Genomic DNA, 11575 nt, shown 5'->3' with positions numbered 1-11575 from the left:
CTCCCCCACACCACACTGTTCCCCAGTTTTGCTCCCGGCGCCCATCCACACTCACTCACCTGCACTTGGTGGCGACAGCACCCTCTAAGGCTGCCTACAGTGAATGTGATGTTGGTTCGCTGGTGGAAGTCCTCTGGTCTGGGCTGAGGAGAGAGGCAGGGACCGGCAAGGCTAGTTAGGTAAGAACCCGCTGTGGCTCTGCCACGGAGAAGCCTCCAGGGCACCCATTAGGAACACCGGGGGACAAATGCTTTTCCAGTTTCTGTTCCAGAAAATACTCCATTTTTGCATGGACGCCAGTTTGCTGTAAATTCGTAAGTACATTTAGTAACTGGTAAGGCCCTCTTTGCTTTGGCTGCGGGGAATTGGGGCTACAAATCTGTGTTCATTCACACCAGTTGTACAGAGCCACACAGCACACATTTCCTGCCCAGACTCCCAGGTAGCTGGGATTACAGGCGTGTGCCAGCGCACCTGGCTAATTTTTGTACTTTCAGTACAGATGAGGTTTCAGCATATTGGCCAGGCTGATCATGAACTCCTGACCTCAAGTGATCCACCTGCCTTGGCCTCCCAAAGTGCTGGGATTATAGCCGTGAACCACCGTGCCCAGCCCATTTTATTTCACTAATTTACTTTTTTTTTTTCGACTCTGTTGCCTGGGCTGGCGTACAGAAGCACAATCTGAGTTCACTGAAGCTTCTGCCTCCCAGGTTCAAGCAACTCTCCTGCTTCAGCCTCCCGAGTAGCTAGGATTACAGGCATGTATCACCACACCCAGCTAATTTTTGTATTTTTAGTAGAGATGGGGTTTCACCAACTTGGCCAGGCTGGTCTTGAACTCCTGACCTTGTGATCCACCCACCTTGGCCTCCCAAAGTGCTGGGATTACAGGCATGAGCCACTGCACCCAGCCTTTTTGTTTTTAGGAGACAGTGCCTTGCTCTGTCCCCCCCGCCGCGATTGTGTAGTGGTGCCGTCACGGCTCACTGCAGCTCCAACTCCAACTTCAAGCCTGCTGTGGCCTCCCCAAGTATCGGGATTACAGGTGTGAGGCGCTTATTTCCTTTAGTTCCCCTTTATCTCTATTTCCACATTTTTGTTTTTAAATCATCAAATCCTTTTTGTAATGAACACAGCAAAACAAAAAGGGGACAAGGGAGCCTGTGGAGGAGGGAAGAAGGAAAAGGACTGAGTCATGGGCAGGACGGGGTCCACTGCCTTTCTGTCAACCATCAGATCACCAGGGAAGAAAAAGGCAAGGCACCACGACCGCGACGGAGTAAGCCCAGCGTGAGCTCCAAGCTCCGGCAACACAATCCTGTCAGACTAGCAGAGGAGAGACTTGGGGCCTGGAGGGCAGTTCTGAGCTTAGAAGGGTCAAAATTAGCAGTTACCGCAGGCATGTGATACATGTGCTCAAAGCAGCTATGGTTCTCCGTATGTGGAAAGCTGGTCAGCAGGACCTGGTAGCGGGTAGATTCGTTCCACAGGGTGAAGCTCACGCGCAGCTGGTGGGCCTCCGGGGTCTCCACAGTGATGCTGGGGTCCCACAGGCTGCCTGCCAAGGTTACACACGCAGGCTGGGAGTGAGGAGGGGCGTGGGAGTGGGAGTGTGTGTGCGTGTGTGCAGCTCTCCCAGGCAGCCCGTTACCTGCGCTCACGCACGGTGCGGTTCCTTTCATCCTGGTGTCCTCGCAGCCTGCCAACGCAGAGAAAAGGGAACTCATGAAGTCTCTGCCTTCGGAAACCTGTTCTTCCAGACTCCTGACACCAGAACAGCTATCTTTTCTCTCCTGGGAGCCTGTCCACGGGTGGCCCCTTTAGAGTGGGCTGGACCCACCTTGGCATGGGCACCAGCCTGCTTGCCTGATGGTCGTTTTTCAGGGAACCCTCCCAATTCAAGTGCATTCCTCCTGAGCTTGCTGTGGGTGACCAGGCAATCCTGGTCCCCTCCAGTTCCTTCTCTGTCCACCCACAGCTTCTTGTCCCTGGCTGCCCGTCTTTGCCCAGGCTGAGAAGACACATGACTGACAGATGTGAATCAGCATGGAGGGACCGGGACTGAGGCAGTCGCTTTAGGAACGAAGAGAGAACTGAGGAGACTGACTCCTTCAACAAACACTGATGGGCCCCAGCCATGCACCAGGCCCTGTTCTCGGCACTGCAGGTAAGTGGTAAACAGGACAAAGCCCTGCCCCCTGGAGACTTCAAGCCAGTAGGAAAGACCAATAAAAGCAAACACACAGCATGCAGCGCCATGCAGGGACTGGTGAGCCACACGTGGGGACACAGCAGGGTAAGCTGAGAGTGTGTGCATGCACGTGTGCAGGGTGTCCCCAGGATGAAGAAGGTCAACGCCATCCTTAACAAGCATTTCCAGACCACCTGCTAGACGCAAGGCAATTTGTGAGGCTCTGGAGAAGGTCCAAGTGGGCAGAAGACCCAGACTTTTTTATCAAGCAGGCTTCCTGACACAGCTGGCTATGAACAGTGAGAATTATAGGGGGGCTGAGGCAGAAGAATCGCCTGAGCCCAGGAGTTCCAGGCTGCAGTGAGCTAGGATAGCAACACTGCACTACAGCCTGGGTGACAAAGTGAGACCGCCTCTATTAAAATCAAAAAGAGAAATGCAGGTAACAGCTGAGCCTCTGGGGAGGATGGGAAAGTAGAAGGTGCACGTACATCAAAGGATGCCTAAGAAAAGCCTGGCAGTAACTGCAGGCAGGGTGGATGGCGCGGGAAGGAGAGCGCCATGCCTGGGACGAGTGTTGCGTGATGCAGGGAGAATGCAAGGTGGGAGAAGGAGGGCAAGCCACGGAGGGCGGCAGCAGGCTGCGGGCAGAGGCTGCAACTTCTCCACGAGTGGTCTGCAGCTTTGCCTTTATGCTATTTTCTGGGCAGGACGGGTGCTTCTCTAGGTAGAGGGAGGGACTCCAGTTCTCATGCAACTCCTGGGATCTTGGGCCAATGTCCACTGCTGTGCCAGCAGAGAATGGCTCTGCCTCAGGGAGTGGAGGCTGCAGCACACGCCAAAGAGCTCCCAGTCCTGACCTCTGTTCGTGGGTCCCAGGCACTGGCAGTGCCAGCCACTGCCTTGCTGAGTGAGGGGGCTGGCACCTGTGCCACCTGCTGCTTCCTTCTCATAGAGCCCAGGGGGGAGGGAATGCCTTGGGAGGATGCTCTTACCAGGCACGAGGAAATTCTTGGACTGGTGGTTTGGGTCCCCGTCAGGGATGGGCTTGGGCAGGTGGTGAACGGTCACTTCATACTCCTGGTTAGGGTCAACCACGAAGTGGCTGCAGGTAAAACGCCACTGAAGAGAAGGCAGGAAGGGAAGATGGACGGGTTACATGCACCTCTCTCAAGCATCTATGCCCAAAGACCCCCGTTCCCACCCACTCCCAAACATTCAGCCAAAAATAAGAATAAAGCAATGACCACAGCAAAACCCAGTCAGGGAAATCAGTATCTTTGTCCTGTTTCCTCTGGTCTTTTCTGCCTGTTAAGAAAAACAGTAGCAACCTGGATCTGGCCTCCTGAGCAGACAGTGAACAAGGGAAAGCAGTCCTGCCCCTCCACCAGGCTTCTCAAATTCTAGAACAATCGATGTGAGACGGCTGAGCCAGAGGACTTGGGGCTGTGGAGATCTGGCACACAGGCAGGTAAAAACTTTGTCAAATGATTCTTCCTCCTTAAATGGGAAAGCCAGGGATCTCTTGAGAAAGTTCTGGGGTAAAAAAGTGAGGGGGACAAGCTAGAGAGGCCCACTCGCCCTGGGCCAGCAGGCACCTTAGCTGCAGAGATCAATTTGTGGCGAGTTATTTTCTGGGTGGTAGAGATTACGGATATCGACTCCAACCCCCGTTCTAGTTACCCTGGAGGAGAGGCCAGGGGTCCTTTGCTTCTAAGTGGATGGAGGAACCTGGTTCTCACCATCACACAGCAGCCAAGTTTGGGGGTCCTAATCTAACATCGAAGAGGTGTTCCATCTTTGCTGCTTGTGTCTGGGAGATCTAACTTGTTTTCACGCAGCTGTTTGCAGATTTAAACCAGCAGTCTTCAGACTAAGGCTTGTATCGTAATTATTTGAGGGGCGGTTAGGCAGCAGTTGCTACCCTAAGAATTTCTGGCCTGGGTAGTCTGGGGTGGGGACGTGGAACACACATTTCTTTTCTTCTTCTGTTTGATACGGAGTCTCACTCTGTCGCCAGGCTGGAGTGCAGTGGTGCAATCTCGGCTCACTGCAACCTCCGCCTCCTGGATTCATGCAATTCTCCTGTCTCAGCCTCCCAAGTAGCTGGGACTACAGGTGCAGGCCACCATGCCCAGCTAATTTTTGTATTTTTAGTAAAGGCAGGGTTTTACCATGTTGGCCAGGATAGTCTCCATCTCTTGACCTTGTGATCCGCCCACCTCGGCCTCCCCAAGTGCTGGGATTACGGGTGTGAGCCACTGTGCCCAGCCAGAATACACATTTCTAACAAGTTCCCAGGTGAGGTTGAGGCTGCTGATCTAGGGAGCACACTTTGGGACCCCCTGTTTTAAACAAACAAGAATGAACATTTCACCATGTAGCTGTGCGCAGCAGCGTGAGACTGAGCTGCGGAGTGCTCATTTGCCCACCTGCGGCAGCTCTTTGGTCTGGGCAGTTTTTTCTTCCTGAGGGTAAGCCCCAGCTTAATCCAAGTTAGTTACACAAAGATGGCAGGAGGCAGGGCTGTGGAAGCTGTCTTCCAATTCACCTCTCTTTCAGAATGAATAGCTCAGTAAAGTAGGAAGAAAAAGCAGGGGTATGTCAGGAAAGCTTTCAAAATACACTCTGTCCCTCACTATTGCTCACGACGGCCACACCACTTCTCTTTTGACTTCTGCCCATCTGAAGCTGCCGCCTGGAACTCCTCACTCTCTCAGCACCTCTGGGTCTTCACCGCTCTAAATCAGGGACTGAATTTCGGGACAAGTCTGTACTGGTGTCATCAGTGGACCATGATTCACTCAGGAGCTGTATCCTTACCCGCTTGTGGTGATGTCTCAGTTTGGACAGAAACTCGAACGTGACGCACAAACGTTCATTGGTGTTTAGTTGTAGAACAGATAACTCTGCGCCCTCGAGGTACAGGATGCTGGCTGGAGGGCAGAGGAGGAGAGGAGGCACACAGATACAGGTCAGCCACGACAAGGGCCGGGTGTGTCACCTCCCTGTCTGCTGTGGCTCTTCACTCGTGAAGGAAAATCTGCCTGTCTAACCCAGCTCTCCACTTCCTGTCCCTTTCAGCTCGCTCTCTGTGTACTTCCTTGCAGACAGTTATTTCCCAGCTGGGCAAGGAAAAATGACACTTTACACAGGGCTAGAAGGAAAGGCTTTGCAAATTTGTGGTGAGGGCTTTGACAGCCTGGCATGGGTGTCAAACACAGCCGCACCATCATCCTCACGAGGCTGCGGCAGTCAGCAGGAGCACTGAGGCTGGGCACTTCCAAAGAGAACTCCCCTAGGCCCCGGTCACAAATCTGGGGCTGGTGCTCATTTGCTCTAATTCTGTAACATAAACTCTCTATTCCTGAATAGGCTCCCAGGATGTTTTTAAAAGTGGCCCCTGAATTAAGGGAACAAACAGGCTGGCAAATGTGTTGCCATTTTCGACCTCATTTTTGGTATTGCAGTCACAAAATTAACCACTTGCTTTTTTCCCCCAGGGTGCTAACAACATTAGGCTGAAGGCGTCCTTTCGTGAGGAATGGAGTGATGGGAAGGCATCACTGCGGGTTAATATCCCAAACGCTGAACAAGCATTAACACCTGAAATGATGGATCCGTACAACACTAAGTTTGAGCCCTCATGTCTGAGCACAGGAGCCCAAACCTGAGCCTGACTGGGAGAGCCGACAGGTGGGTCTGTGGACTCACTCGCAGGCAGGGAGACTCCCCCAGGGTCCTGCTGGCAGGCCCACTCACCGTCTGTCTGCAGCGTCCATTCAATGTGAGCCACGGGGAACAGGTCTCCTTGCTGGGTGCGGGCAAAGCGGAGCTCGATCTGCAGCTCTTTCGGGGAGGAGGGGGTCAGGTTTTGAGGGTGGATCCAGCTGTCATCCAGGCAGGTACCTGGCAGCCAGGGAAGAGCAGCACTCAGACACTTACAGCGGAGACGGATGCCCCAGCAGCGGGTACAGACAGCTAAACAGCAACCAGTTCAGGGGCCTGTGACCTGCTAGCCTGTGACCCTTGGCTGCATCCTCAGCTTCATTGCCCTGCTCCCTCTGTTCTAACGTATACTGGGGTCACTACAAATCTCTCAAGTCTAAAGGGAATTTCAGGAGAGAAGACAAAGTACACAATTGATTTTGAGATGAAGCTGTGACTGGGCATGAGGGCACAGGCGGGATGGGGCTGTAGTAAGAGCTGCTTTATTTTCACATGTCGGGGTCCCTAATTGGCTCAGACACTTGAATATGTGCCTCCTCTTTGAATTACAACAAAACAAAATCTACACCACAGATGTCTCTCACTTTACAGTGACAAGCTGTGGCAAATCAAATTACATTATAGATCCAGTAGGGCAGCACCCCAGGGAATACTTTCATAATCCAATGACCGTTCTGTTTCTCCTTTCCTGACTTTTGCATAATGAATGCTCTCGATGGGAAGCGCAGGTGCACGCATTCATGATTCTCCGGGATCCCTCCTGCTGACGGCTGTAGCTCACAGCCTGAACCTGGAGTGGCATGGCAGGGCTTCTGCCAGAAGTTGGCACCAGGCCATCTCTTGATTAACAATGCAACGAGAAGAACAGAAAAATATGACTTACTATTCTTGACCGTGCAGTTTAGCCCCTGTGGAAAGAAGAGGGTGGTTATTACAGCTGGGAAAGGGCTTGAATTCACGTGCCGGGCCCAGATGCCCTCCCCGGGGCCAGATGCCCTCCCCTGGCTAGGAATGCCGTGACACAGCCCGCCCTTGCCACTTTTGGGGAATAGGATGAGGAGTGAGTCCAGTGGATGGCAAAGGGAATTAGCATTTTATGAGGAACTGCTACAAACTGGGACCTTGACAACTTTAAAAGACACTGAGAGTTTTCTTGGGGTATGCTGAGAAAAGGGCCCTGTATCTTCTGAGGTTTCCAGCCTTCCTGGATGACACCGCTGCAAGAGGTGTGGAAGGGATAAGGGGCACAGTTTCTGTGACAGATCTGTCGGGGAGCATTCACTAAGTTCCCGCAAAGTCTCTAGGAAATGTGTGCCCGGCCTTGTTCCGGGTGATCGTGATGAGGTATTATCCTCAGCCCATTTTGTGGATGAGGAAGCTGAGGCACTCATATCACATTACATTGCCTCCCTCCTGGGCAGTATGTGTTAACTTTCCAACCCTGAAGACATCCCCATGGCCAAATTTAGAAGCCCGAGTGACAAATGTTGCAAGGGAAATGTCACCATTAGGCTTATGTGCTGCTGGCTGACCTACTTTGTAAAACACACACACACACTCAGACACACATACACAGACACACAACTGGAACCCGCAGTTGAGTCCCCTCCCCAAGCCTCAATTTCTTCAACTATAAAATCAGAATAATAGTAATACCAACTCTGTAGCATTGTTGTGCACTACGTGACAGAAACAGAACCGCACACGTTGGGAGTGGGGGTGGGCTGGGGCTCAGGGCATGCCTGCGGGGGTCGCTCACTTCTCCCTTTGAGTAGGTCTGCATGGTAAACCTTTCAAACAATGGGAATGCAGCCACAGACTACACAATGGAATGAGTCTGCGTGCTGCAGCACTGCCAGACAGGCAGCTCCCTAGAAGCACCGGAGAATCACTGTGCCCAGAACCATCTCATTGCCTGTAAAACAGGCAAACTGTGCCCTGTGCCTGGCACAAAAGGGCTGCTCTGTGACTAACGGCCTCCTCCTCCAGAGTCTAGCATAGAGTAAGAGCTTAATAAATGGAAGCTACTCTTAGGGCCAGCAGAGGCCCCCACTCATTCAGACCTGGCGGTGCAGCCACGGCAGGCCCCAAGAGGAGCTCAGGCTCGGGTGTCTCCAGTTCTCTAACCAGCGAAACCGAACAAACGCATCCCGGGGTGGAAAGTCAGATGCTGAGGCAGATGGGAAATCTCAAGGTCAACAGTGACTGGTGTGAGTAGGGTGCCGGGGCTGGTACCAGCCTCTCTCTTGAGAGGGAGCAGAGAAGACCCCATGCCACCAGGGTTCATTCACAGGGTGGATGCAGGATGACATCCACACACGCCCAGGATTGGCTCTGAACGAGCTACCGCACCTGGATCCTCCCTCTCTGGGACCCCAGTTCGTAAGTGCTCCCGACCCTGTTCAGCTGCTGTGATTAATTCTCCCCACAGGTCCCGGGCTAGCGCCACGGACCCACCAGGTGCTCCTCACATGTTCCCAGCAAAATCCATCTGACTGCCTAGGCCCGCACTAATAAATGCCACTCTTCCCTGAATGGCAAGGAGATTAACTCCCCTGAAGCCTCTCATTTCTCCTCTCTCTTACAGTTCCTAGGATGTGGAGGATAAGAAAGTAGTTCTTTCACCTTGAGATGGGGAGCTTTTCCAGAGAAGGCAAACAGATACACCATTTAGAGTAACCTCCTACCAGCCACTGGGAATTACTTCAAAAACACTGCAGGGGCCGGGCGCGGTGGCTCACGCCTGTAATCCCAGCACTATGGGAGGCCGAGGTGGGCGGATCACGAGGTCAAGAGATCGAGACCATCCTGGCCAACATGGTGAAACCCCGTGTCTATTAAAAATACAAAAATTAGCTGGGCGTGGTGGCACGCACCTGGGGTTCCAGCTGCCTGGGAGGCTGAGGCAGGAGAATTGCTTGAACCCAGGAGGCAGACGTTACAGTGAGCCAAGATCGCACCACTGCATTCCACCCTGGCAACCGGGAGAGACTTCATCTCAAAAAACAAAACAAAACAAACAAAAACCCCAAAACACTGTAGGATGATGCCCATGATGAAAAGCTCTTGTCTTCATAAAGACCAAGAGCAAAGTGGGAGGGTTTGAGAACACAGTCAGCTGATTCCCAGTGCCACAGCGGGTGTCCTCCTCTCATTCCTGAGACAGAGGGACATAGTTTGGCAGGCCCCATGGAACACTGGTTTTGGTCTTGGTTTCTCATAGTTGTGGCTGCATATAAGTCTTTCCCTTCAGTTACTATTATGTTTGTAGTTTTCATTCAAAACAGCCCGGAACCTTATCAGAGATCCCTCCTCTCCAGCATGGATTAACAAACTAGGTTAATGTACCACGAGGTCATTCGTTTGATATTCTGGTAGATTACATTTGCTAATATTTTATTTAGAATTGCATGGATTTATATTCGTAAATGAGATTGGGCCATAGTTTTTCTTTCTGTGTAAGATTTATCAAGTTTTAGAATTAAGTTTATGCAAGGTGTAAAAAAATGGGTAGCTTTCCCTCATTTTCTGCGGTACTGAATGTTCAAGAGAGAATGGTTGAATAAGGTGAGGTCTAGTTTAAATCTAAATGTCTATCAAACTAGAAATGGTCGAACAGATGAGTGCTGTCTACTATGGAATATTATGCAAATATTAAAGAGAATGAGAATGAGTTGCATAGACCCATCTGTTGGCCTGCAGATGGGCAGAATGTGTTGGCGAGTGAGGAAAAGAAGTTGCAAACAACTTTTTATGGTATAATTTCATTTCTTTTTTTTTTTTTTTTTTGAGACAGAGTCTCGCTTTGTCGCTAGGCACCAGGCTGGAGTGCAGTGGTATGACCTCGGCTCACTGTAATATCCGCCTCCCAGGTTCAAGCAATTCTTCTCCCTCAGCCTCCTGAGTAGCTGGGACTACAGGTGTGCACCACCACGCCAAGCTAGTTTATTTTATTTCCTGTATATTTTCTGGGGGACTATTCCATTTAAATCATTCTACGGCATTAAATGAATACAGTAATGAATCATAGAGCCCTAAAACGTGAAACTGGAAGGAACCTCAAAAGTCATCGAATCCTCTCATTTTTTTTTTTTTTTTAAAAAAGAGAGAAAGAAAGAAAAAGAAAAAAAAAAAGAATGAAGGAGAGGAAGACAGAGGAAGAGGAAGAGGGAGAGAGAACGGGGGTGTTGCTTTATTGCCTGGGCTAGAATGCAGTCTAAAAATGGATATGCCTATAATTGTGCTTAATAATAGAGACAATGAGAAAAAAATGAGGGAAGAAAATAACTAACAAGCAGCCAACCAATATTTCATTTAAACCTGTAAATAGGTGTGATGTGGTACTGATAAGAGTGTAATTTTGTGTATTTAATGTGGAGAGTTCTATAAATGTTAATTAAGTTTACTTGTTCCGGATCTGAGTTCAAGTCCTGGATGTCGATGTTAACTTTCTGTCTCATTGATCTGTCTAATATTGATGTTGAAGTCTCCCACTATCATTGTGTGGGAGTCTGAGTCTCTTTATAAGTCTTATATATCTGGGTATTCCTGTATTGGGTGCGTATATATTTAGGATCTTTAGCTCTTCTTGTTACATTGATCCTTTTATCATTATGTAAGATCCTTCTTTGCTTCTTTTGATCTTTATTGCTTAAAAGTCTATTTTATCAGCAAAAATTGCAACTCCTGCTTCCTATTTATTTCTTTATTTTTGCTCTCCATTTGGTTGGTAAATGTTTCTCCATCCCTTTGTTTTGAATCTTTGTGTATCCTTGCATGTGAGATGGGTCTGGATGCAGCATACCAATGGGTCTTAGGTTTTTTTGCCTGTCTGTGTCTTTGGATTGGGGGATTTAGTCGATTTAAATTTAGAATTAATAATAATATACGTGAGTTTAATACTGCCATTTAATATTAGCTGGCTGTTTTGCCCATTAGTTGATGTAAATTCTTGATTATGTTGATGCTCTTTATTTTTTGGTATTTTTTAAAAAGGCTGATACTGGTTGTTCCTTTCTACGTGTAGTGGTTCTTTCAGAAGCTTTTGTAAAGCAGGCCTGGTGGTGATGAAATCTCTGAGTGCTTGCTTGTTCACAAAAGATTTTATTTTTCCTTCGCTTATGAAGCTTAGTTTGGCTGGATGTAAAATTCTGGGTTGAAACTTCTTTTCTTTAAGGATGTTGAATATTGGCCCCCACTCTCTTCTGTCTTGCAAGGGTTCTGCTGAGAGATCTGCTGTGAGTCTGATAGGCTTCCCTTTGTGGGTAACCTGACCTTTCTCTCTGGCTGCCCTCAGTATTTTCTCCTTCATTTCAACCCTGGTGAATCTGGCGATTATGTGCCTTGAGGTTGGTCTTCTTGAGGAATATCTTTGTGGTGTTCTCTGTATTACCTGGAGTTGAATATTGTCCTGCCTTGCTAGGTCAGGAAAGTTTTCCTGAATAATATCCTGAAGTGTATTTTCCAGCTTGGATTGATTCTCTTCATCACATTCAGGTACACCTACGAAACGTAGATTAGGTCTTTTCACATAGTCCCATATTTCTTGGAAACTTTGCTCGTTCCTTTTTATTCTTTTTTCTCTAATCTTGTCTTCTCGTTTTATTTCATTAAGTTGGTCTTCGACCTCTGATATATATTTTTTTTTTTTTT

At 49.4% G+C, this 11575-nt stretch overlaps 1 protein-coding gene across 1 annotated transcript in view; it reads right to left on the bottom strand.

Moving 5' to 3' along the window:
- The window catches only part of IL17RA (interleukin 17 receptor A), a 37720-nt gene that overhangs the window by 8644 nt on the left and 17501 nt on the right, over positions 1-11575 (bottom strand). Inside the window, exons 2-8 of the mRNA XM_017518597.2 lie at positions 6807-6831; positions 5957-6103; positions 5018-5130; positions 3190-3316; positions 1655-1702; positions 1398-1561; positions 60-143 (exon numbers count right to left, since the gene is read on the bottom strand). Coding sequence (XP_017374086.1) covers positions 60-143; positions 1398-1561; positions 1655-1702; positions 3190-3316; positions 5018-5130; positions 5957-6103; positions 6807-6831 — 708 coding nt within the window. The remainder of the gene's footprint in view (positions 1-59; positions 144-1397; positions 1562-1654; positions 1703-3189; positions 3317-5017; positions 5131-5956; positions 6104-6806; positions 6832-11575) is intronic.

This window comes from Cebus imitator, unplaced genomic scaffold (assembly GCF_001604975.1).
Source record: "Cebus imitator isolate Cc_AM_T3 unplaced genomic scaffold, Cebus_imitator-1.0 Scaffold689, whole genome shotgun sequence".
Lineage (NCBI taxonomy): Eukaryota > Metazoa > Chordata > Mammalia > Primates > Cebidae > Cebus > Cebus imitator.
The sequence above is the reverse complement of the archived record's forward strand: the minus strand, read 5'-3'. Positions and strand labels throughout refer to the sequence as shown.